This window comes from Enoplosus armatus, chromosome 7, assembly GCF_043641665.1.
Source record: "Enoplosus armatus isolate fEnoArm2 chromosome 7, fEnoArm2.hap1, whole genome shotgun sequence".
Lineage (NCBI taxonomy): Eukaryota > Metazoa > Chordata > Actinopteri > Centrarchiformes > Enoplosidae > Enoplosus > Enoplosus armatus.
In genome coordinates, this window is record NC_092186.1 from 2,645,737 (window position 1) to 2,673,078 (window position 27,342).

Below are 27,342 nucleotides of genomic sequence, written 5' to 3' on the forward strand. Positions count from 1 at the left end.
AAGGTGCAATATTTCCCTGTAAAATGTAGTAGAGTACACGTCAGAGTACATGAACATGTTAAAGGGCCCAAAACTTTGTTGTTTGGCCCCTTGTGACCGCTCACACATTTATTCAGGGACATTCACCAAATTCACACAATGTAAAATAAATTAATAAAAGAGTAAAAACTGGATTTTGACAAAGGGTCCCCTTGCAAGACAGGCTCACGAGATTAAATGAATAGTACAAAAGTTTGCTTTCTTTGCTCAGACTTAGATGAGAAGACCGAAACCACTTTGATGTTTGTACGATAAATATGAAGCTCGAGCCCGCTGCCGGTTAGCTTAGCTTAGCATAAAGACTGGAAGCAGGGGTCTAGTCTGGCTCTGTCCAAAAGGTAAAAATGTTGTCGTGAAATGTTTAAATATGTACAAAATAATGTGTAAACACTACAATTTGACTATTCCCTCAAAATGTAAAAAGTTTCCCGAAATAGCTAAACTTGTACGTGAATAGAGCTCTAGAGAAACTACTTTCCACCTCTGCTGACTGATGAGGGCGGGGTGTTTATAGGATAAAGAATTGTATTTTCAGACACATTACACTCTGACCTACATTTTTCCTTTCCTTGCATCGCTTTTCTTTTCCACCTTATTTCTCATATACCCTCTCTCTCTCTCTCTCTCTCTCTCTCTCTCTGACAGGCCTAGCTGGCAGTACAACTCAGATTGGTGTGAAATCGCCGCCTAACAGGCGGGAAATTGGCTCTGTTATTTTTGGAGCACAGTCATGGGGGACCGTCGGACCATCATCCTCTCTCTAATGAGCAGGTGATGGAGGCATAGCCGGGGAAGGAGGGAGGCATGTATGGCGTCTCAAACACCACACACATGGCAGATGTACAGATTAGAGCAGAGGGGGAAAACAGCACCGCGAAAAGTAGCAGAGAGAAATCAGAGGAAGGAAGAGACGAGAAAAGGGATGAGATGTGACCGATATGAACATCACCATCAGATTAGCTAAATATTAATAACCTCGGTTGACATCCGCCACTCCTGCAAATGAGCGTTTACAGAGCCGGACTTGGCCTGTGCACAGTGTGTGTTTATGCTGAGATGGTGGAAGTCATCGACACCCTGTCATGTTCCAAATGTGTTAGTTTGATGGATTATGAATTTAATGATATTTAATACTATTAAAAAAAAGTGTCGTTAAAGGAAAGGCTTACACGTTTTCCAAGTCACATGCTGATATGAACACTGAAAGCAACAAGTTCTCCAAATTAAACAATGAAATGCACAGTTTGTCCACGCCCTCTGGAGCAACACACATCAGATGTGACTCCCATATCGGCAGGACGACAACATTTGATGGCTACTTTATTCAGGTTAAGGGACCTTCTCCGTCATGGTTACAGTAACAGGTAAGGGAACGTCTGTGTTTAAGCCCGACGTAGAGGGCTTCGTCACTTGAACGTAAACATACAGTATGTCGCTCTTATCGGAACGAAAGTCTCACTGAAAGAGTTAATGATATGAATGAGTTAGTCAATTTATTGCAATTTTTTTTCCCCACCACGTTTGTATGCTAAGCTACATGAAGGGATGTTAACACAAAGAGAGAATACTGCACTAAAAACACAGAAGCTTTGAAAGATACTCACAAGACTTCATAAACTGGAAAGATGCGCCGTTATTCCGCCTCGCCATTGTGTATAAAACGTACAAACGCAGAATGGGGGTGCATTGTTGTTTAGCTGTAACTGGGATGTGTGTCCTGTGCAGTCAGCCTAGCTGGTACTTAATTGGTTATTGTGACAATGAAACTCACACCAATTGTGGATATTTCATATTACCAAATCATAATTTCTATTATTACTTTTTTTTTTTAATTAGCTGAGCTATTGGTAACTACAGAGGCAGGCCATTGGATTACAAGTACCATCGTTTGGGAATCACTGCTATGAAGGAAAGTGTGATAATGCACATGAACACAGTACTGGACTGTCGAGACAATGGAATCCCATCTTTAGCCAAAGCAGAACATCAAACATATAGAGGGCACTGTACAGTTAATACACACTCCACTACCATCACCACCACACACACTGCAGTAATGTAGAGTAAACCTCTGATGGTTTCTGATTCACACGTGTAACTCGTGCAGTATTTTAGATGCATGCATGCACACATTCTGAGGAGGCTCTGCAGAGACGCTCTTCACTTCATGAGAGTACACATTTATTTCAATGCTGTTTCAATCATGTCCAAACCATAACATACATGTGACAAATCCTTCATCTGGCCGAGGGAATGCGCAGTCACTGGTTTCCCTGGTTTAACTGGAGCTTACTCATGGCCACTGGAAGGCATCATACACAGTATTCATCACGGTCCATAAATTCAGACAACACTGAAATGACACACCACATATCCCTGGCAGAGCCCACAGATCCTTTGGAAGGAGTCTGTTTTTTTCTCCTAACTGGAGGTGTAGTAGCAGCTCAACACTGCCCCCTACTGTCAGACGTTCAATATCCATTCAATGCAAAAAGGGGGTGATAAAGCTGGCACACATGTGATCATATTTAATCAGTAGTCAATGCTATCTATTTGCGTCACTGTCTCGTTCAGCATTTCCTTTTATAAACAGCACAGTTAATCATTTCGAAGGTTTCACAGTCATAACTTAAACGTGGCGTTGGCAGCAGTCAGCACAGAGCGCTGGTGTGATTTGGCATCACAGCAATATTTCCCTCGACAGAAATTAAATCAGTTACTGTCATCGTCTCCTAATTAAAACGACAAACAATTGAAGTTCTGTGTGTAACTATTTATAATATAGTCTATTTACTCTTCATTGTGATCTGTGTGACAGCTTGAACAAACATGTTGGGCACTCACTATATTCAACCCATCATTTTTGGTATTTGTACCAATAAAGTCCTCCAGTGTTAGACAGTCTGGTCTGTGTACAGCTGGTGTCCAGGACTCAGTCTTGGTTTTGCTCAGTCTCGTGGCACGCCAGCGCGGGGGGTAACGTGGTCCCACAGGGGCCATGGAAGTGGAACCTGAAACACAGACAGAAATGTTTTCTATGCCGTGAACGTGACATAAATGATGATGAAAATGATGCATGTGTCTGATTGTGTGACAGGAAATGAAACACACTTGAAGCGCATGGTGGCCGGTGTGTTTTCCATGTTGAATTCGGCCACAGGGACTCCTCGGGCTGCCACCTGAGGAGCAAACATGGCTGCTGGATACACAACGGAGGAAGTGCCAACCTGCAGAGAGGAGTTTTATTGATTTTTATGTTGCCAAAGCAAGTTGTCCAGTGTTAGACTCTCCAGGTACGGGTTTTCAATCCTTTAGTGAAAAATATCAAACATTTATTTATGATTATGAGTGTATATATTTATATATATATACACACACACACACACACACACACACACACACATACCACGAGGCAGAGGTCACAGCTGTCCAACACTTTCTCTGCATGGGTGAGGATGTCTGAGTCCAGAGTCTCTCCAAACCAAACCACAGCTGGTCTCAGGAGGCCGTGACAGCCTGTCTGCTCACACCTGAAACACACACACACACACACACAGTCAAAGCAAATAAGCTCATTTGAAAAGAGCAGAGCACTAAAAGAGAACATGAGTGTGTCTTACCTGGGCAGCTGCTGAACAGGGATCTGGGCGTCATCTGTCTCGGGGTCTGGAGCTCTGAGGAGGCAATTTGATAAAAGAGGTTTGGTGTCAGCATATTTCTTACCAATTCATGTAATTTAATAGTGATACTGAGTCCCTATCTGATGTTTATATTGTCCTTCATATAACAGATGCACAGCAGCATAGTAAATCCAAACCATTTCAGGTAAGATATGGTGGAAATTTTCATAAATTATGAGAACATGATGGCAACATTACAGCTGTCTGAATAGTTTTGTTTTTGACACAATAAAAAAATAACTATAAAAAAAATTATATATATATATATATATATATATATATATATACAGTGCATAACAAATGTATTAGACCCCCACCCAGTGTGAGGTGTTTGCCACCGCTGCCCTAAATTAACAGTATTGCTGATGACCAAAATATTTGATGTCTCTGTAATGGTTAATCCACCAGTGTGTGCAAGCCAAGCTCTTTAATCAAAATGATCTCTTTAATGCTAAAATATAATTATTGTTGTTATCCCAAATTTACTGTTTTACAAAAAAGCTGAAAATAATAGTAAAGCACATTAGTTTTTTTTGATTGAGATGCCAAATCACAGTTATTTACTTGCATTCCTGAACAGGAAAATTAGTTTTGTGGTTGCAAGAATGCAAGCTGTTATCAGGGCCAAAGGAGGTCGTACAAAATATTAAGATTTTTGGTTAATATATGTGAATAAGGACTATTTAGTTGTTCCAGTTTGTTATTTGCCTAATAAATAACAATACAATTTTTATTTGAAACACGTTTTTGACAGATTTCTAAAATATTTGTGTTTTCTCATTTTTATGACAGGTGGTCTAATAAGTTTGTTAAGCGCTGTATATCATTAAAAACACTACAAACATGAAATACTGAACACAAAGAGCGAGCCACCTGAAAACTAACATCCAAAGTGATTTAATTTTATTCAGTTTTATTCATCTTCTGCTTGAACTTCAAGTGATTTAATTTAATTTAACACAGAGATGTTTACATCACCTGTATGACTGGAGAACAGCAGGTTGGAATAAAAAGGATCAGAATCTATTCAGTCAGTACAGATCAGTTTTAACATTACATGATCAGTTCTGATATAAATTCTGAATTTCAGCACAGGATTGTGTTATTTTATCCACGGCAGAGACTGAATTTATTAGAGGAACATTTCAGCGATTAAAAACGTAGATTTTAAATGTCAGATACGTGACAAAGTGGTGTTTTAAAGCGACATTTCATTTCGATCGGGTGTTATTTAGTTCCTGACATCTGACAGACTGCGACAGGCGTTTTTTCCGCTGGCATTTTGTTCTCAAATGAATGTGATCAATATCTCTTATAACACTTTTTCATATTGTTGAGGCAAACAGTCCAATTCACCAGACGACACCAGATGAAGCTCTTACCCTTTGCCCTCCAGAGCGGCACAGATGGGGCTCTTGTAATTGGCTGCTTCATGACCACAGCTCATACAGCGTGTTTTAAACAGACTTCCTGGATTAACAATACAACAGACAACAGATCATTGCTCAAACAACTAGTCGGAAGATAGGACATTAATCAGCAACTTTTAACAATCGATTAATTGTTTTGTGTGATTTATCAAGAAGAAAAAGGGCAAACATTTGTAAGTTCATGCCTCTCCAGTTTGAAGTTCTAAAGTTTGAAGTTGAAGTCATAAAAAAAGTTCTAATTTTATGACATTTCATGGACTAAATAATTATTAAAATTATCAGTGGATCAATCAGTAGTGAAAATAATCAGGTGTAACCCCAAAAGAGATGGGCAGGTAGTACAGATGGAAAGACTTCTTTTCTCAGTTAATTATTAAGAGTTTACAAAATGTCAGAATTTAGTGGAAGATGTCCATTACAATTAACTAACGTCCAAGGTGATGCTGTAAAATGTCATGTTTTGTCTGACCCACAAAGAAAAGCAGCAAGTCGATGTTTTCTACTTGCCGTGGATTTCCAGGATGTTTTGGGATCCGGCGCGGCGGTGGAGCTCGTCAATATTTTGAGTGACGACTGTAACTTTACGTCCCTGTTTGCTCAGTCGCTCCTCACACTCAGCAATAGCCAGGTGGGCGGGGTTGGGATTTTTTGTGAGCATGACCTCGCGGCGGTAATGGTAAAACTCCCAAACACGGGAGGGATTCCTGGAGAAGGCCTCTGGGGTGGCAAGTTTCTACAAGATGAAACAAGAGAAATGGCTATTAACACCGACCGAAATCACTTCTGATCAAAAGGTTCCCGAGAAAATTATTATCACAGAAGCTCCTTTTTCACAATTGTGTTGCTTGTTGGAAATGTAGGCTAAACAAACACAGCACTGTTTCAACTCAGCTTCAGAAATGCAATAAAGTTTCCAAGAAAATAAGTTTCTTCTCTTGAGTCAGGACTATTTTGAGTCATAGTGAAAGTTTCAGTGCACTTCCTATGACTCTGAGATGCTTGACGAGTACAGACTCCTCCACCAGAGTAGGACTGAAGAGTTATTCGTTAAGTTTCCTACAAGCACCCTCAGCTTCACTTTGTGAAAAACTACCACTATTTTTATGACTCTCAGAATTGTAAAATGAAATGTTTTAATTAAAACGGAGAAAAATGTTTCATATTCTTTGGTGGGCTGTAAGCTGCTATATGGATGAAAGATTAATAAATACAAAATTAACCCATGGTCTCTCCTTATAGTAAGAGTAGGGTAGGAGACCCTGAGGTAGACCCAGAACATGCTGGAGAGATTACATATCTCAACTGGCTTGGGGACGCCTCAGGGTCCCCCAGGAGGAGCTGGATTTATATCAATGAGGGCACCTCTCATTATAATGCCATATAGTTCAATAATACGGTCGCACACCTGTGCTTGCCATTTTCTCCAGTAGCCTCCTGCTCCTCTGAAGGTCGGGACGCCACTCTCCGCACTCACCCCTGCTCCGGTGATGATGGCTATATCCTTGGCCTTGGAGAAAATCTCCCTGAAAGCTGCCAGGTCTGAACACAGAAACACAACGACATCACACAAAATGACAGTAATGGAAGCTCATGGATTTGTGGATGACAATCTAATAATCGATCGTCAGAAGGAAGACGAACAGAAGCTGTAACCGTGAACAGAGACTACCTGAACTGGGTCTGGCCATGTCTTGGCTGCCCCTGGGCCTTTTCAGGGGGGCATACAGGTGAGAGTTTATTATGCCTCTACAGGTGAACTGGCGCACAATCATCTGGGTTTGGCGACAAGGGAAGAAAAATATGACACTATGGAAACACAGCAGACTTCAAATTCAGTTTGTGCCCCCCGTGTAATCAGAGACTTTTGCCCACAAAGCTGTTTTCTTTTAACAACTACAAGCTAAACTTTGTCAGAAGGCGCGAGGAGACATGTCAGATATGTCACTTCCGGCTGCCATCTTCGTTTGGGTGAAGTGGAAACTTTGGAAAAGCTTTAAAAACGGTTGTGCTGCTGTTGTTCAGACTTAATATGAGAGTTTGGTCGGTCTGCAGATGCCTTCAAAACTGAGGTAAGTGTCGTCAAATGGCCACATCAAGGGTTTCTTCAAAGTGTGGCAAGTGTTTATCTTTCACAAAAACAGATTAGATTTAGATTTGCCGAAGTCTCAAAGCGACGATTAGGTGGGAAGCACAACCCGGGGCTAGCTTGCAGTGGGGTCAGTTTTGTTCACAGGAAGGTCACTGTGGCTTTTTAATGATTTAAGGTCATCTGAGTTAACATAAACAAGCACACGGCTAGCATGCTACTTCGTTGTGTTAACTAATTATGACGTGAGCGAGGGAATAACGTGTGATTCCTTCAATAAAGCAGTAAAATTACGATATTTTTATTCTGCACAATAACCAGCATGGACCTTCCTCAAGCGCGGGTAACAGAGCCTGGCGTTAGCTGCCTGTAAGCTATGTTAGCTAGCTAAGCTAACAGCCTGCCAGCAGCTTAAACAGAAATTAGCACGCTAACAAGCTAGCGCTGGTATTCAAGGAAACAGCAACGGCTTCACCAGCATCACGCTACGTTGTGAAGGCAATGTGGCGTGCCCAACAAGGTCTGATCTGATGGTTTGTTAACGCCAACTAGCTAATTTGCTAACTAGCTACCTGTCAGACCGAAGCCAGCCAGGACCATCAGCTGAAGGAAGCAGGAAGTCAGTCGGCGTTTTCTCTCATCCACCAGCTCAGCGGCGGTACTGGATTGGTTTGTCCGTCAGGAAATGAGCCAATCAACAGGCTCAGCGAGGTAAATAACAACGCCTCCGAAAAGAGAGCGATGGCCAGCAGATGGCGCGTTTGTACAACAGTAGTCTTTTTACTGTGGGTAGAAAATACAGCCTCTTACTTCTGAACTGTTTTTGTTTGTTCTACATAACATATATATTTTATTTACTTTTATATAGCTGCCAATAATGAAATAGTCCAAATTGACTTTGCTCTACTGTTCCGTCCCTCTGTTGTGCTTTGTTACTGAAGTAAGTATAAAGCATAATGTTAACGCCATAATATTTTATGATGTCTTTACTATAATAAGCATGTGTGATCTGAGATAGATGGATATATTGATTGATTGATAGATAGGCTGATTGATTATTTTATGGGAATTATGGGAACTTGCAGCATTACAGCAGCCAGGTCACATAAACAAATGAGGCAGATAAAATGGTAAGAATAATGATATATGTTTTAGTTGACATGATATTTTACTAACATTACAATTTCAATTGCACATTGTGTAATGTGTAAATTCTAGTGCTAATTCAATAAGGTGGCGACAAAACCATAAGCCTGAGTCTTTGTCTACTGTGTATGTCCTGCAGTCCTACTCCTGCTCTCTATAGGGAATATTTAATTAGGCTATAATATTAAATAGTTGTCTCTTTAAATGGATAAGCAGCTACAGTGTGTAGCCTATATACACTATATTTTCAACAGTAGCCTTTCACTTATAGGCAATATTGACAACGATATTCAAAATGCCCCAGTTTCAAGGAATACATGTTTTTCTGTTGTGAATATCATAACCTGTAATTAGAACTTCTTTGTCCCTGAATGCAGGTGTTGTCAAACTGAAAGACAGCCTTATTGGCTTGTTGTGTCAGAAAGCTTCTCTCAAAGAGCCACATATAATCAAGGCTTCATGACGGGGGCTGCCAGGCTGATTTGTTGGCATTTATATAGGTGCATTGTCCTCAGTGTAAAGATGCCTGTGAGATTTGCTATATTTACAGCCAGTAGGCCAACATAAATGTTTGACAAAATATGATCAAAAAGGTCCAAGTCTGTAGGTCTACATGTTTTGATTCTGCATAATGAATATAATAGGTGTTTTAACTCACATATGATATTTAAATGTCACGTGTGAGTTTTACGTTTTGTTATCTACTTTGTTTCTCTGACTGCATCACTAAAAGAGATTTCTAGGCCATGTTGATGTGTCCAGGCCTGTCCTTATTGTTCCTGTGAATCTGAAGACAGGCGCTGCAAGAAATGTATCTGTAGATGATTGTTTTTTAATTATTCCGTCTATAACATGTCAACAAATTGTCAAAATTGCTTATTTTGTTGAACTAACTGAAACCCAAAGATATTAAATTTACAAACAGAGAAAAGCAACAAACCTACCATTTGAGAAGCTAGTACCAAAGCTTGATTGGCATTTTTACTTAATAAATGGCATTTGAATCAATTCCCAAAAATGTTGATTAATGTATTTGTTAATTGACTAAGTCATTCATCTGCTCGTCGTTGCAGCTCTCCACCCTCTCAGAGTTGCACTGATTGATGTGAATGTGGTCTGATGCTTTTCATTGGCCAGTGTTGGAACTTGAGCAGGTGGAGCTGACTTACAGGAAAAGAAAGGAACAGAAGCCTACCATCTCTCCTTCTCTCTCCCACCACCTCCCACCCTCCATCACCATTACAATAGCCCGCCCCCCTCCTACACCGTCTGCCCGGGCGGGTGCACGAGTGGCTGCTGCGGCGCCGAATCTCTCGCAGTCCCGCCGGTCGCCAGTGGACGCTGCCCGGCTGGCCGAACATGGCGGCGGCCCCGGAGGAGGAGGTAGACCGCAGACCGATCCGGAGGGTCCGGTCCAAGAGTGACACGCCTTACATCAACGAGGCGAGGATCTCTTTGCACCTGGAGACAGGTAGGCAGCCAGCCAGTGACACGGCTGCTCTCCGCTTCATGTCTGGGTGTATTCGCAGCCCCCACAGGGGGATATATGAGTGAATCGGTTTTGTGTGAGGGGAAATTGCTTCATCGTTTAGTGACAGTTCCCACGCATCAGCATGACTTTGTGCTTTCATTGTGCAGCTCTGACGGTACCCATGGTGCTCAGCTGCACCTGGGTGGATGGTAACCACACAGTGAGTCATGCACTGGGAGATGAGCGGGGAAGAATCTCCCACATAGACTGGCTTTTATTCCAGCTATGCGTGTGATGTGCGGTCTGCAAGGCACGGTTAGCTACGGGAAACCTATTACCCCTATAGGACGATTGATTGCTCCAACCAGACTCCGCCTTGATTGTCGGCTGCAGTGAAATGCTGCGCGAACTTGGCCGCCTCTGGCCACTCATTTAAAATGCAGTTGTTATTATTGCATTTGGAGGAGTGGATGCTCTGGCATGCGAAATCTTCGCCAAATGTTGCGTCTTAATCCCAGTTTGTCTGCGCGGAAACGGGTTAGATAAGTTATTGTTTCCTTTGTTGCCATGGTCACGATGCTACGCTGTCACGAAGCCTGGCTCATCGGCATGTTGGTATGGATCTACAGCAGCAGTGTTGTCTTTTTACATTTAGAATAAGCTCTCTCTTCTATGAACCCCCCCTCCACACACACACACACCCCTGACGGAGGCTGCTTTAGGACCACATCAGTGCGGAGCTGTCCACTGCCCCTCGGTGCTGAAAATGCCACCGAGCAGAAGAGCTCGGTGGCATTTTCAGAGCCCGAAGGATTTGCACGAATTCGGCATTTCTCTCTATTGATGCTCATCCACGTTCTACACATGAGAGGGCTTTCTCGTTTTTAATGACCTACTGCATCCGAATTGTGTTCGACCCTCCCCCAGAACTGCCTGATGTGACAAATCCCAGTCACATGGTATGTGCAGCCTGGTAGTCTAGGTTAGACTCAAGCCTATATTTTCCATTTCGGACAAATGCCAACTCTAGAAAATTCCCCTGCCTGGCTATTGTTCTGCTTTGTATTATTGGCCTGTTAAACATGTAACCTGCAGTCAGGGCTCAGCATTGTTAAACACAGTAATGCAAAGGGTTTTTATCTTAAAGATACCTCATTTTAAAGCTGGGAAATGTATGTGAAAAAGCAGTCTTAAACAAATCTTAATGAGATCAGGAATTACTCACATGCTTGCTCTGTTATATGCCCCCCCCCCCCCCCCCCCCTTTAGCCTGCTTAGACCTTTATGACTCATGGTGTTCAGACCCACCTACTCACAATCTCTCTCAGCTGCCCTCTCTCTGGCCCTCAACAATCTTCCTCTCCATTTTGTTTTCTATTAAGCGCCTCCTCTTAGTGACATTAGCCTCCCCAACATGAGTAACACTATTCTTCCTTGGTGCTTTGTGTCAGGCTTTCCATCAGGCATGGCTTGAATCTGAAGGAGGTTGGGGGGCGGGGGGGGTTGCTGTGTCTTGCTAACAGTGCTGCTCCTGGCTATCAGCTGAAAACAGAGCAGGCAGACTGCAGCTGCGTGAGGCTGGCTGGCGTGGCATCATGGAGAATCCGGCGGGCACTGCCAGCTACGTCGGGAGAGGGATGTTTGTCTTCACACCTTTCTCTCAAACCATGAAGCATTCCTGTTTCCTTTCCTTCCTTTTTTCTCTACCCTCCCAAAATTGCTTTGGTCTAATCTCATATTTTCTTCTGTCACCAGTGAAGCCATCTGCCCACCCACTCCCATGATTCCCATTTACCTCATGTTTGTGTGTTTAGCTGCTGTTGTTTTGCATAAATCCAGCCCACTCCTTTCTTTGATGTGTGTCACCATTCATATGTGACGGATATCCATGCCACCTTCATAATATACATGCTTGCCTGGTGTACACATGTGAGGAGGCTGGGTGTATATGATGTTGGATGTAGTAAACAAGAATTTACCACTGTGGCGTAGAATCGTCATTCTGCCGCTTGCTCTTGTTGTACTCTCTGCTCTTCATTGACCTGATTTCTTTGGATTCAGGCAGTTTGGGGAGAATGAGTGATCATTTTAAGACATAAAACATGTATGTACTCACAGATCTTGAAGTCTGCTGAATATAATATGCAGACAAACTGCTAAAAGTTGCATTTGTTAACCTCTTGAGTCCCAAATTAGTCTTCAAATTTTCCTTTAACTAGCTCTTCATCTGCTCATTATATTTTGATTATTACAAAGACTGTGACTGACAGACGTGGCAGATTTCTGTTCATCTCCTGCTTCTTCTTTCTTTTCAGTGTAGTAGTTTTGTGCCTAACACAAACCTTCTCTGACCTTGTAGTTTTTGTTCCTAAGCCTAATCAAACTTAAGTCAGGTCACAAGACGGTCATATGCATCATTTTTCGAGGCGTTCATTTGTAATGACACTGACAAGCTGTTGTCTTGCAGATAGAGGTGTCAGTTCAGAAAACACTTTCTTCATTTTGGATGACAAATGATCTAATGAGTCGCTCAGTGTGGAAGAGAATTTCAAGCTGCATCAATCTATTTGCAGACACTAACTCCAAAACAATTCGACAGACAAACAGCTCTGATGTATTGTGGCTTTTGGCCATCGCGACGGCTGATGTGTTGCCAAACATTTGCCTACTCACACATCCAGCAGAAACAGAGCAAAATAATTTTAATCAAATATTCACTTTCCTTTTGGCTCTCTGTCTGGCTCTTTACCAGCTGGTCTCTAACTTTGTCTGTCCACTGTTTGGTGCTGGGCAGGTAGCGTACGTCACCATAAGTGACCCCTTTCACATTACGCAGCTATTTAATTCAATGTTGATGTAAAGATATTGATTCGTGCAGTATTTAGCACAAGTTCTGATTATTCAAGTCAATGATTGTGAAGTACAACATGCATTTGTAATAATGGACCCAGACTTGATTTAGGAGGTTAATAAGAAAAACCCAAAATTGGAAACTTTTGCAAAAGTTTTGTCTCATTCTTTACTGTTGTGGTGCCAGTGTATTAGCCCAGATCCATTTCAAAGCCGGTCTTTGGGCGTTTCTGCTGTGCTCCATCACTGTGAGCCAGTCCAGATCCCACGTCTCTGCTCCAGCAATGTAAATCCAGGTCAGCTCGGTTAGAGCTTAGCCCTTCTCACAAAGGCCAAGACGCAGGCATTACCACGCTCTCATTCAAACACGAGAGTCCTAATACAGACCTGAATGAAAGACTGAGACAGAGGGGGCTTAATATGAGGGGAGGTGGAGGAGCAGGAAGAGTCTGAGGAGGAGGAGGACAGGATGGCAGGATGGAGGCTTCTAGATTGTGGCAACATAAAGACTGGCACAGTGAAAAAGAAACAGAGTTGGCTGTCGTCCACAGAATATGGTGGGAACGGTGCACAAACAAACCACCTCCCACTATCTGAGTAATGCCCCTTGTCTCTCTCATGCACATACGTCAACTCTGCTATCTGCATGCATCAGCCCTGAGCAGCAGAATGGCAGAAGTACCTGGGCAGAATACAAAAGCACAGGGAGGAAGTGCGAGAGCTTTAAATGCAGAGGAGTACTTCCTGCCTCGCTGCCTCCCACCAAACATACAAAACCCCCCACTCTTCCTCCGCTGACACGTGGGTCCATCCATTCAGTTCAGACAAGCTGACCATTGTGCTGAGAGAGAAAACACGTGTGACTCAGGCTCAAGTTGACAATCAAGATAGTGCGTAGCTCTGTTAGCTGCTGTGATGTCAGCGTACAGGAGCGTGTAGAAGCGTGGCTTAAAGGTAAAACACCATTGGGATACTTGTACACTGCTGTGTATCTTCAGTCTGTGTTCAAGTGTTCAACATCTGTATCAGGATCAACTGTCACATTTGTCTTAATGATAATATATAATATAATGTGTGACATTTCTTTTCTCATGCTTGTCATGTTAGTGTTTAGTTACGGTATGACCACGCGAAGCTTCTGTTTGGACTGGGCATTGGGCTCATTGCTTGGTTGATGTCATTGGTGGTTGTAGATATTCTCAGTTTAATTATATCGGATTCAGACTATTTACTTATTGGAAAGGTCATTAAGAGATTCACAGCATCTGTAACTTGACAAATTAGATTTTTCGTAATCCAGCAGTTGTATTGCAAGGAAGTGATATTTCCCTCAACCTGCTTCATCTCCCTCTGCTTCACTCATATTACATTCTAGTAGCGTTCAATATGTAATGTATGGTAATATATTACTGAAAAAGATTAACATACTTAACAGGAAAGGACGCAATGTGTGTGCTGACGGATGGTTTACATTCAGTGTTACTCACTAAAATGCGTTGTAGCTTTATGTCCTCGAGACTTAACAAATGTCCTGAATGCATTTCCTTCCTCACAAAACGTTAGCAAAGCTGTTTACATCCGCGTTCACTAGCTAGCGGTCTTCCTCTTCCCTGCCTTTGTTGGCACATCGCTGCGTTTCTTGGCACATTACAGCCATCTGTGGACTGAGTATCACATCACCCGCGTGCACGAGCACATGCATGTGCGCCCTCGTGCACGAGCGAAACAAAAAGGGGACCCACGCATTAAGGAACCGGCTCCATAGTGCTTCTAGAGGTCACAGGGTACCTAGATACTTGATTTGTTTCAAGATTTTCCCAGAGGTTGTCTTATCACCCTTTGTTTACAAATGTCTGCAGCTGCGAGTAGCTCCTCTTGTTCCTCTGTGCATTGCATTGTGGGAAAATATCTACATAATTAGCACACTCAAAATTCAAGCTCTTTTAAAACGCATTCTGATTGTAGTGAGTGTACAAAATGTTGGTGCCGCTGAAGGCACCTTTTACGAAAGTGTTTTATGTTGTAATCAGTGGCTTTATTGATGCTTTATAGATCAGTAATAACTAAGTGAGTACGGCAATACTGTAAGAACATAATTTTGTCACTTCCAGTAGGAACACACTACCCACCCAAAACCCCTCCTAGAATTAGTATGTAGGATAGAACTGGGACACAGTTTGAGTGACTTTTGTGTCCCTGAATGCCTTTTGACAGCGAGTCTGAACTTGTTGCGTTCATCACCCATATGTCAGGGAGGGCAGAAGTGATAGTAATCCCAGTGGCATACCAAGAGAGGACATATTTCCAGTTGAGATAAAGCAGAAGTTACTCAAAATGCAGCCTCTTATGGGTGCATTGCATTAAGGGTTATTGAGGTAAACTGTCACTGGAGAAAAATGTCTCTCACTTCTGGGTATGGATTGAATATCAGAGGATAAAGTCTTTTATTGTTTTTTTATTTTAGCTGGCTTACTGTTGTTAAGAGATGGCACAGTAAGTTTACTCTCCATCATCTGTCCGTCACTGCAAACGACATTTGGCCGAAAGATTAACATGGAAACGTGTGGCGGAGGTGGCATTGACCAGAGTGTTTACAGGCTGAGACAGCTGTCAGTCAAGGAAACACATCCCCAAACTTGTTTATTTTAAAGCCTCAATATCTTTTTTTAATTAAAAAATATTCAAAAATTGTCTAATTAACCCTTGACTAGTTAACGTCTTGTGACTTCGTGTTTTTCCAATAATACATCACTGCGGCTGATGTCACTAGCTGATCCCGGAGATGTAATGCAAAAAGGAATTGCTATAATAAATGTTTACAGGTTGCATTTTATGTATATTTGACCCTCAACTTTGGTATATTTTCACAGTAATTTTAAAAATGAATAAGAGTACTGTTTCAAATGGACTGCTGCCTTTATATTATACGATTCTCTGATGTCTACCGTCGTCATCTTACTGGTGATACACTTCCTTTGTTCTTCCTCATCACGTCGCACATTGTTTGACGCTGTTCCCATGTGTTTGCTGCTGTCTTGATGCCAACACATTTCTAGACGATGATACAGAAGTTCACTGTACAACTATAAACTATCCTGCCTCAGCATAATGTACATCTTTGCCTCAACTCAAAGCAATTGTTCATGTTTATGTACACAACAAATACAAGCCAATCTATGTTTATCAGATTTTTTTAACTCTTTTTATAAATTCTGTATCCTCACAAATTCAGGTCAGGCCTGTTATTGTGCAGGTGTGTCATGCAGCCTGTAATGGCATTTCTGGTTCTTAATCCCTCATTGGTTGCCTAGCTGTGAGCCTCTCTTTGATATTTGTCCCCCCCTGTGGTTGTTTTAAGTGTGTCCCCTTGTGGTTCGTCTCCCTGGGCACTTCAGCTGCGGGGGTAGCTGCAGGAGTTGTCCTCAGACAACGAAAAATACACAACTGAAACACAAAATGCAGCCAGAGATGCAAGACACATCACCAGTAGCTGTTTTTAGCAGTTGCCCCCCCCCCCCCCCCCCTTTTAAGTATGCTGTCTGTGCTGGTGAAGGCCACCTATCAAAACAGATGAGCTGCATACAGGAGACAGAGAGAGGGGTGACTCATATCCCTGTGATATGCCAAGTCTCACATTCACACATTCACAGGGATGCACACACACACACACACACACACACACACACACACACACACACACACACACACACACACACACACACACACACACACACCATCTCCTACAGGCTCTGCTGTTCTGTCACTTTGTATTAATTCAGCACATAGCGGGTCCAGTCAAAGAGGTGGGGGCGGGGGGGTGGGATGGGGGGGTGGGTGGGTGTTGAGGCTTTGAACAGTGACTGGCAGTGAGAGAAAAAGGAGATCAAGAAACAGTAAGAAGAAGAGAAAACATTGAACTTTGTGTCGCCTTTGAACTCGCAGACTTCCTTTGTCCTTCCTCATCACGTCGCACATTGTTTGACGCTGTTCCCATGTGTTTGCTGCTGTCTTGATGCCAACACATTTCTCGACAGATGGAGGAGGACAAAGAGAAGAACGGAGACCAAACTAGACACAGAAGCTTGTGTTGTCACTTAGGCGATTTTAATATGTAACTTTTATTTATGTTGCCCAAAATCTGCCTCAAACGGCTTCACGATCTGTAAAACATACAGCACCTTCTATCTCTACACCCTTGATTAAGGAAAAACTCGCCCCAAGAAAATGGGGGGAAAAAAGGAAGAGCTCCAAAGGAGGGATCCTCCTACGTAGGGGGGCTCTCTTGCCTTGGGATATGAAGTTGTTTCCAGTTTCTTTACGTACAATTCTTCAATTACTTTTTGCATTTTATTTTTTACAAATTGCTTTATAATCTGAACCTATCAATGGTTGAGTCTCCTTGTTTCCCACCTCTTTCAATATAATTCAATATTTTGAAATGCACATTCCTGATGGGGAATAAAGCGTGGTGTATTGGAGAGGAGGTGTGTGACTTGTTTGTTTCTTTATTATTTCAGTCTTAAAAGATGAAGCTGATTGATGAAGATGAGTATATTTTTGTCAACAAATTCAATGAAGAAACTAAAACCATCAATGTGTTAGTCCGTCTTTACTTTCTGACTCTCGACCCTGTCTGTGGCTGTCAGATCCAATCAGCCCCATTGGTTCCTACTGGAGACGTAAATCTGGAAAAACAGATCATGACTTCCTAATTTCCTGAAGCAGCGAGGCTCTGTAGTTTAAAACAAACGTTGCTCAAACAGAAGGAAATGCATTTGCTAGGGACTATTTTCAGTGGCGGATTAATACACATTTGGTTGTGAGTCCAATGTATGTGGGATTGTGTCAAAGTAAACTACAGTATGGGTGTGTGTGTGTGTGTGTGTGTGTGTGTTGATTTGTTAGGTTACTGGATAAGTCAAAAACAGGCTTTCCCATCTGGTTAATTTATCCTTAAACAGTTTCAGATTTAACTACAAGGTCATCCGAAAGTGACATGTATGAAATCATCTTTTATTTAGGCATGAACACTGAACCACAATGCCTCAGTTTGAGAATGTTGTAATGATACGATCATCAGGTTTGTCGATAAATGATGATCAGAGTATCTTAAAAGGCTTAAAAAGCATTGAATTCAGTGTTGTTGATTTAGTGGAGTTTATCCACTGGAAGCCAGAGGAAGCGACCTGTCTTTGCCCCACCTGACTCTTTGTCTGTCCCCTGGTAGAGTTAGGAACTAATCATCAATAACTCTGCCTCCCAGGAACACCTAGAGCTTTGTGTTTGTGTCTGTCCCCCCTCAGATTCGACAGTGCGATTCTTAAAGCCAGTCAGCGTCTTGATCAGAGATGTAGTGGGTGGACAGATGAACTGGTGGTAAAATGGAGGTAAAAGTAGCAGAGTGATGAAGATTAAATGGCAGAGATAGTTCGTTTTAGACTCCAAACAGCCGGTCTCCACCTCTCTCATTTTGCACACTAAATCTCTGTCAGGACTGTAGTCTCAGTTCGGGGGCCAAAATTAGCAGCAGCAGCATCATCAAAGGCCGGAGGATGATTAATATTTTTTGCCTGATGAAGATAGAAGCCCAGATAGGATGAGTAAGTGTGGGGTAATGGATCGTCATCAGAAATAGACAAGAGGGTCGGTGGAGAGCAGAGAAGGTTGTCTAGTATGACATTCATCATAGAGACAGCTTCTAGTCATGAAGACTGCGTCCTCAATGTGTCTTGGGTGCATTCACACCTGTTCTCAAAGCACTAATCGTGTGAAAAAGACGTTTTGTGTCATTCTGGTGAACTGACCCATTACATTTTCCTCTACCCTCTAGCAGTGGAGCAACAGTGCATTAACAGCCTCATGTGTTTGTTAAAGTCAGCAGCACTTAGCTTAAAGGCATGGTTTAAAAGCAAGTGTGACCTGTGAACAGCGGGCCAGCATCAGTCAGGGCAACAGCAACACTGCTGTTATTGATCATGGCATTTTCATTTGGCAGTTAGTGCGGAGCTGTAGAGACCCAGACACATGACCTCTGGACCCTGATCAATAACTACTCTGAGTGTTTATTTATTTGAGTTATTTTCATCAAAGAGCAAGCAAACAAACTTTATTTAGGGGGAAAAGGGAGGCAGATAGAAAACTCTTTGGGTTTTAAGGGTGTGTTAACAGGTTTGGCTTCTCTGAGACTTTGCAGGAGGCCGTTCAGAGTCAGAGAGCGACAAAAAGCACAATCACCTTCAGTTTTCAGCTTAAACATAAAAAGAAAGGTAAAAACAAAATAGCCGTGGGAGGACAGACACAGAGGTAGTAAGGTATTTTACATCCTTCCAATACTAGAAGAGTTAGTTAACAAACCTCAGAGTCAGTGTCTCATTAGAGTTGTCAGGCAGGTCAGTGAAGGCAGACGTGGATCACAGACATAAGGAACTCTACGGGCCGTGAAGGGCTCGCCGTCTGCTGATGTGGTCACGACTGAGCTGAAGAGTGTGGAGTCCTCATCTGGACAGTTCATGAGAAATACATGCTTAGACTGCTGGCTCCAAAAAACAGATGCTGCTGGACAGGACGGTGTCTCACAGATGGACAATAATCTGACAACTGTACAGACAGAGGACGTGCTGCCATCTCTGATGTGACGAGCACACCTGTGGTCTAAGTGTGTGTGTTGGTAGCTCGTTGTATACCTAAAGGTGCTCTGACTTGTCAGACACATTGAGGCATGAAGTCCATTACTGTCAGCAACACATCGAGCTGTAACCTGCCAAACCTCTGTGCCCCCACTGAGCCCCTCCTGTGTTTTTGTGAGCTCTATTTCTTGTGTTTCTTTTAATGCAGGTTTGGGAATTGAAATGAAATTGAGTGCGGAATGAAGCGAGATATAGTTCGCGGGGAAAAAAGATATAAAAATATCTTCATCTAATTAGAGTATTTTTATTTTGAATGAGGTTGTGTTTTGAAATACTGGTGTAGTGATTTCCTCAGGATGCAGGTAAACAAACTAAATTGGACATCACCTCATTAAAGACTGCACTGAGTGCAGCTCCAGCATTTAGATAAATCATATTGTGAGCTACTTATAAACAAACTCAGAGTCATTCTTAATTAGAAGACATACATAACACGTTAGCACACTGTGAGCCTTTTCTGGTTTTATTATTGTTTTTGCATTGTTTTGTCATTCTTGTGCTTTTCTTTGCCTATATAAAGCACAGTGCACTGTGTGCATCCATGTGTTTGACATGCTATATAAATAAAGCTGCCTTCCTTTTATGTGTAAAAAAACAAAACAAAACTAGTACTATTACCACTACTGTGACCCTGGAGGCAGAGCCCCGGCTCCTCCAGTCCACATGTCAAAGTGACATTGGACACACAAGTCCAAATCCTGATTGATGTGGTTAAACTACCATCGATGTGTGTGTGTGTGTGTGTGTGTGTGTGTGTGTGTGTGTGTGTGTGTGTGTGTGTGTGTGTGTGTGTGTGTGTGTGTGTGTGTGTGTGTGTGTGTGTGTGTGTGTGTGTGTGTGTGTGTGTGTGTGTGTGAATGACAGAGTAAAGCCCTTTGGATGAAAGTGCTGTATAAATGCAGTCCATTTACCTGTCTTTTGTAAGTAGTAGTAAGTACTGCACTTAAGTACAAGTTCCTTAAGTTTGTGCTACTTTGTACTTCAACTCCACTACATTCAAGAATATAGTGTCATTTTTAATACAATACTAATTTTTGACAGTTTTAGGGTTTAAAGGATTAAAGGACACACAATGGTTAGTTTATTCTTCATGAAGCACTTTTCATTTGGAGACAATTTCATAACAGACCAAATTTATAATATACCAGATTTGAAAGATGTTGCACTACTGTGAATGTGGGATTCAGCAGTTTTGGATCTTGAACTAAAAGTATGGATATCTTGGCCTTTTTTCCATTTCATTTCCTGTGACTACCCCAAGTTCCCCTTTACATACAATCAGTTCATAAGCAGCCACTCTAGTAGCTCTGTGATGCTGCACACGCTCACAGTGACAATGTTAACATGCTGATGTTAGCAGGTATAAAGTTTTCTTTGTTCACCGCCTTTGTTTAGCATGTTAGCATGCTAACATTTGCTAATTTGCACTAAACAAAGTACAGCTGAGGCTGAATGCCATTCGTTTAAACAGGATTTGGACATAAAGTTTTAGACAAAGTCAAAGGTTGAACAGCTGGTGGCGCCAGAGGAAAAGTCAGAGGATCATCAAAGTCCACAGGATTCATCCTCGGGGCCTCGTGGATATCTGTATCAAATGTAATGACAATCCATCCCATAGTTGTTCAGATGTTTCAGTCTGGACCGAAGTGGTGGACCACTGAAATGGGCCAACCTGCGTAATGAGCACTTTCACAGCTGATGCTCATGTAAAAGTAGAAATACACCAACGTTATCAGCAGAATATGCTTCTGTATAATATCTGAATACTTCCTGTACTTCTGTATGTAATGTGAATCATACCTGCAGTCCTATCTCCTTGGCTTCCAGAGGTCTCAGCCTGCGTGTAAGAGAGCGAGACTATGGATTTATTGATTAAACTCACACCACCAGGGCTCTAATCTCACATCTGCCTCTCATTAGAGAAAGCAGCAACAGTCCGAGAGGGGTTTAAATCCGGCCGGCCGTCAGAATAAGACAGACAGACGAGTAGAGAATCAAACCTGTGTGCCACCTGAGATGAGGAGCAAAGATTGTCCTTCTTGCTCTGTCCTATCCTCATCAGGTTGGACGTCTCCACTTCAGTCGAGCACTGCTGTGAGTTTAACTTCTTCATTATGTTAATGTCTTTTCTTGTAACTGAGAGGAAGACTGGAGGCCTGATACCGAAGGAGGAAGGCTCCCTCCAGACAGGAGGCTTGTTCACTAAACTGTTCCCCTTTCGTCTTGTGATGCACAACCTTGTACTTTGAATTCGAAAGCCTTCGTGACTCATCGTCTGCAGGAAGGAAAATGCAGCGTATGCTTTTGATCTTAGTGTTACATAAAAGACATGAACATCCACACACCCACGATGTACATGGGTGAAAAGACGAAATAAAAATAGCCTCGCATCATTGACTTCACTCATTCTCGCACAAACACAACACACGTCCGAGGCTTTGTGTGCTCGTGCAGCAGCTCAGTGTTGTAACATGAAGGAGACAACAGAGTTGCCTCTGATTAGACACTGACTCCTCCTAAACCAGGGACAAGAATGAATTTCATCCTTATTACTTGTAAGTGAGCTCCACCTGCTGGCAGAGATCTGTAACTACAACCTGTGACCCTTTCTTGGCCTCCACAGATCATAAGCATCTCTCTCACAAGCTTGTTTTTTTTAAAGACAAATTTGACTTGCTGTTACTTTTATTTACTTTTATTTTTAATAGCATTTTAGATTTAGCAGAGAACATGAGATGTAGTACAAAAATGTTTAATCTCATGGGGATCTAAGCGCTGTTGTTCCTCAGTATAGATGACTAAAAGAAGAAATGATGGTTTTTCACTCGTGTCTTTCCGTAGTCAAAGACTGAGCGTCATCTTTTCATTGACAGACTGTAGTGAGTAAAAAACACAGGCGTTAGACTGCTAACAGCTTGGAGGTGGGTACGTATCTTTGCTCCTGTCTCAGCTTCTCTGCATTTGTTTCCAGTAGAGAGTTCGGGATTGATTCCAAGATCCAATTGATTACTTTCCAGACTCATAAGGGCCTGAGACGGGTTATATTACTGAGCATTTAACCCCATATGAGTCTCTTCATGTCTTTTAAGTTTTCTTCATCTGTCCATTTTTTAAATCTCATTTGTGTCATCATTTTAATATTTTACTCTTTAACAATAATACTAATTTACATGAAGCACTTTCTCACCTTTTTTTGTGTGGATAAGTTGTATATAATAAGGGGCCGAGCTAGTTTATAAAATAAATAATAAAATAACAAGAAATCAGAATAGAGTGCGATGTCGGTGTAGTATGTTTTGCTAATATTAATAATGATCATAATTGTTATAGCACAACTCATTAAGTGTGCTTTACATAGTAAGGACAAAAATTAAAGAGAATTAAATAGGAAGTTTTCAGATTTACGGACGATTGATGAGTGTAAATAAATGCAATCTAATTCAAAATTAAAATGTTCAAATAAAAGGTGAATAGAAACGTGTCCTTACAAACTCTGTGTGTTTATTTCTGTGTGTAAAATCAATGTGTCGGCTAAACGTTAGCTACAAAGACTCGTGTCACCGTTAGTGTTGTGAATCGTCCTGACGGTAATTTAAAAATCCTCCTGGAGTCTGAATCTCCCGGCGCTTCAACCTCATTGGCTCCCACCGCGACGTTTACGCGCTACAGCGAGCCCGGATTGGCTGAATCTGTGGCGGCGCTAAACTGCGTCCCGGTGCAGCGAGACAAGAACCGGAAGTGACCAAGGCCTTCAGAATAAAGTAAAATAGACGAAGAAACGTGGTAATTTGTACACAGAGTGACAAAGATCCAGAGTAGACTGTGTGGACTTTGTCAAGATAGGATTATCCACGTTTGCTAATATAAATGTCCTCGCAAATGAGGTTTAATAATTTAAATAGTGCGTGTTTCATTTCACAATAGGACATTTTATTATCAGACTCTGTTTTAAAAGTGGAGATCAGAACCTTTGAATTTGTCGTTTTGGGTGTAGAATAAGCAGCACTGACTTGGAGTAACCATAAATGCTAAATTGAGTTGTCACACCAAATGACTTAATAGCAATGCTCATAGAAGTGCAGAATTGAAATGTAATTAGCACAGGTATGGCTCGAAGTCCACCATGAGTACCTGTTTCATCATGTCTTATAACAGCAGGTGTTTGCTTCGCAGCCCTGCTCAGTGGACACTTCCTGCTGTTTGTTGTTGTATTTAACCCAATAATTTCACCTTTCACCCTACAACACATTACTGTCCACAAAACTGACGTAGGGAACCAAACACTGACCTCACTGATCTTCTGTATCTTATTTATGTAATTCAATAATTAAAAGATTGTAGTAGTAGCCGGTCTGTGCTGCTGAATTTGTGTTTGTATTCACACCAGTGAGTAATGCGACCTTTCAAATTATTTTTTATTTTCTTCTCTCTGCACATGTAAAGGCTCATTGGTATGCAGATGGTAGGTCCAGCCACGGCCAGTGTTTTAGTCATAAAATAAAGCAACGACATACATTTAAACCCACAGATATACAGTATATTTCCTCTTAAAGAGAGAGTATTTCATGTTTGCCAGAAGAACAATTTTCCACCTCGGCGGACAACATTTTATTCTATCATATTGGGCTATGACTTCTTAGAATAGAAACTATTGTTGTTTCAATGTGTATTGGGTTGCCATGCATTAGCAAAATATGTACATTTCTGCTTGAATGTACTGTAGGGAGTAGGGACTGTTGTAGGTTACAGCTAGTTTGCACTTCTAGAAAGTATAGCTCGGTGAAAATGCTTTTATTTTGTAAATGGTACCGGAAGTGTCTTTCATTACGGCTGACTCGTCAGTAGTGGACAGAGCTGCAAACCAGTTGAAATCCCCAGTCCACCGGAGCAGAGGGCGAGAGGGTCCAGACCTGCAGTCCACCTCAAACATGGCGGGCCGTAGAGGCGACGTGATGTGTTCATGGTCCGGGTCCGGATCTGCCACCGACTCCCCATCTGTAGCGGTGCGGTACGAGGAGCAGAAACCGAGGAAGAGGAGAAGAGCTTTCTGCTTGAACAGGATGAAGTCCCGCAACAGCTCCTGCAAACCGCACCAGCATCATCCCGCCGCCAACAACAACAACAACATGCCGTTCATGATCCACTGCCAGATCGGCAAGGAGATCAAACACATCTGCAGCAACTGCCGGGGAGCCGAGCCGCCGGACGGTGAGAGGACACGGTGCCGGTCACTACTGCAGGGACAGGGAGGGAGGGAGAGGAGGGGGCGGGTTTACTCTCGTGGCTTTACATGAATATTGTCATCTGTCGGTGACCGCTCCCTGTCTGCCTACAGCACCGGGAGCAGCACTCAGATCAGCCCTTAACGGCACTTGAATTAACTACATGTTCTTTAATGTGACCTTTAAATAACTTGGTGGTCTTTCAGAAGCCTGTTGCACCAGGTCGTCCTTGATCTAAACTGTGGAGTTACTGTGCAGCATGATTTCAGATTCTTGTTATTTGTGTGTGTGTGCGTGTGTGTGTGTGTGTGTGTGTGTGTGTGTGTGTGTGCGCGGTTTGGTTTGTTTCCCTGCGGGCATTTTGGTTCTTTGGTCCACTTCTGAAACAGTATCAGAACAGATCACCACCCTCACAGCTTGCAGGGCTGCTGCCCCCAACAAAAACCATCGTATTTGGCTGAAATGGTCATAAAAGTCATAAAAATGCTAATTATTGGACTAAACTTATTTGTTTCCAGTATTAACAGCCTATGAGACCTCAGATGGATGCAGTCATGCAGCAGATCATTTAAACTGCTGTGTTTAGTAAAGACCAGAGGTCTGGATGTCTTTTTCAGTAATGATTAGTCACAGTTTGTTCCCCTTAAAATACACTAAAAAACAACCAGATGATTTAAAGATTTAAGACCTTAATTGGGGCCTTCACTAATAATTAGTTGAATTGTCCATTAATCACTCTCTTTCCTTAAATCGATCCATTATTCGTTTAGTCTATAAAATGTCACAAAATTGTCAAATGTCTTGTTGTGTCTGACCAACAGTCCAGAAGATATTCAGTTTACAGAGATTATAAAACAGAGAAGTTGGGGTATTTTTGCTTGAAAAATGACTTAAACTATTAATAGATTATCAACATTGCTGCTGATTAGTTTTCTGTCAAGTGACTTATCAATTCATGGACTTGTGTCATCGCTTTCACAGCATCTCTGGCTGCTCTGACCAGCCAGCCATAGAATTTGTCCAATGAATCAATACGTTTATTTAATTTGAAAATCTCTCTCCAGTATTATTGCCCGTCTGCAGATCAATAAACAGCAGAAGATTGCTTAAATGTTTAGTCAAGACCCAAGTATATTTCTGAGCCACATCAGTAATAACTAATTAAAACATACAACCAGTGGATTTAAATGTCTTAATCGACGAAGACCTTCATTGTGGCTGCAGCCAGTGGTTATTTTTATTTTTCATTTATTGTATTTAGTCTATAGAATATCAGAATACTGTGGAAATAGTTCCCAGAGCTGTACTGTAGGTGGCTTCTTGAGATGTCTTGTTGTGTCTGACCAACTGTCCAAAACCCAAAGATTTTCTAAATAACGCTGATATAAAAAGAAACAATGGAAAAGAAGCAAATCTCCACATTTGAGAACCTGAAACGAGCAACCAAAATATGGCATTCATGCTTAATTATCTGAACAATGAATTGACTAATTGTTGTGGCACTAGTATCGTCATACTCAAGACTAGATAATTTGTTCGTCGACTGATGAGCTGTAATCATAATGTATTTATTGATTCAACTGGAAACTCTGTCAAACTGCAGTGTTGTTGTCCCACCACAGATCAATACAGACATGCAGAAGATTGATGCTTAATATCTGTTGCCTGGGCAACCCAAAACATGTGTCTGCAGAGATTTTTCTCAGTATTGATTAATTACAGCTCATTGCCAATGATAATAATAATAATAAGACCATAAAAATAACTCGAGGGGACCAAGACCTGCGTCAGTCAGCTGGTGGACTGAGCGGTTTCAGCTCCGGCAGCATCGTCTCTGCTCTGAGTTGTTGTTGTTGAGTGAGTCAGTGTACGTAAACAGACCCGGGGTCTGACTGAAAGAATGTCGCCCTGCAGTGTGACTCTGAGCCCTCTGAGTCACTGATGGGGGGGGGGGGTCAGACAGCACCAGCAGGGACCGGACACCTATATTCTGTTTACGGGAACAACGATGAGTCAAGAGGGAAGACATGAGCCCTCAAAACTGTGATGTAATCAATTAATTAAAGGAATAGAGATGAACACACACAGTTCGGCCAAATGAAGACTAATATTTACTAATATATATATATATATATATTAGTAAATATCTATAGACTATTTTTATCGATGAGATTCTAGATTTTTCTAGTCCTTTATTTGTCCAGGGAAGGTGTCTGATATTCACACCAGGGTGCTACACAGAACAACCACAGACTCCCAACTGTTGACCACTGAGCAGATCTGCTGAGGAGGGGAGGGTTTGGGTGGGGTGGGGGGGGGTTGGATGTTGTTGTTGAAGGGCCTGGTAGCTGCTGAGCTGGTACAGATTTGAACTGACATCCCTTTAGTAACAAGGCCACGTCAAGGCTGACATCTCCTCCTGTCTGCAGCTGCTTACTGCTTCAGATTTATTTGTTTTTCCTTCCTCTCCGTCGACAAACTATTCAGCTTTTATTTGCTGTCATCATTTCCTTGACAAATGGTTCATTCTGCCGAATAAGAATAATGTAAAATTGGCAAAATTTAGTTTTAAGTCAGGAACTTTCTGATCAAAGAATAATGCAAACAACGCCACAGACATCCTGTTTAAGTCCCATTTGTCTGGTTGTTGTTGTTTACTTATTGTTCTGTTAGTCAGCACAATGCCTCAAAAACTACAGATTTCATTGTAACTTGTTGGTCTAGGAATAAGT

General features: G+C 42.0%; 2 protein-coding genes across 3 annotated transcripts in view; one reads left to right on the plus strand and one right to left on the minus strand.

Moving 5' to 3' along the window:
- Nucleotides 1-2,198: 2,198 nt before the first annotated feature.
- On the minus strand, nucleotides 2,199-7,830 carry LOC139287550 (NAD-dependent protein deacylase sirtuin-5, mitochondrial-like). Of its 2 annotated transcripts, none has more exons than XM_070908620.1 (9): nucleotides 7,808-7,830; nucleotides 6,819-6,921; nucleotides 6,555-6,688; nucleotides 5,657-5,882; nucleotides 5,102-5,189; nucleotides 3,660-3,713; nucleotides 3,446-3,569; nucleotides 3,151-3,266; nucleotides 2,199-3,050 (listed from the first exon to the last, which is right to left on the minus strand). In XM_070908620.1, exons 2-9 carry the CDS (start codon nucleotides 6,919-6,921, stop codon nucleotides 2,972-2,974), a joined length of 924 nt encoding a protein of 307 aa, XP_070764721.1. In that variant the 5' UTR covers nucleotides 7,808-7,830; the 3' UTR covers nucleotides 2,199-2,971. The 2 variants fall into 2 exon arrangements, with proteins under 2 accessions (XP_070764721.1, XP_070764720.1); XM_070908619.1 differs by lacking the exon at nucleotides 7,808-7,830 and adding an exon at nucleotides 7,215-7,242 and having other exon boundaries at nucleotides 5,102-5,185; nucleotides 5,653-5,882; nucleotides 6,819-6,935.
- A 1,910-nt stretch (nucleotides 7,831-9,740) lies between these two features.
- Nucleotides 9,741-27,342, plus strand: part of LOC139287690 (phosphatase and actin regulator 1-like) — a 28,762-nt gene continuing 11,160 nt past the window's right edge. The window contains exons 1-3 of the mRNA XM_070908853.1: nucleotides 9,741-9,852; nucleotides 17,182-17,186; nucleotides 24,410-24,596. Coding sequence (XP_070764954.1) covers nucleotides 9,741-9,852; nucleotides 17,182-17,186; nucleotides 24,410-24,596 — 304 coding nt within the window. The remainder of the gene's footprint in view (nucleotides 9,853-17,181; nucleotides 17,187-24,409; nucleotides 24,597-27,342) is intronic.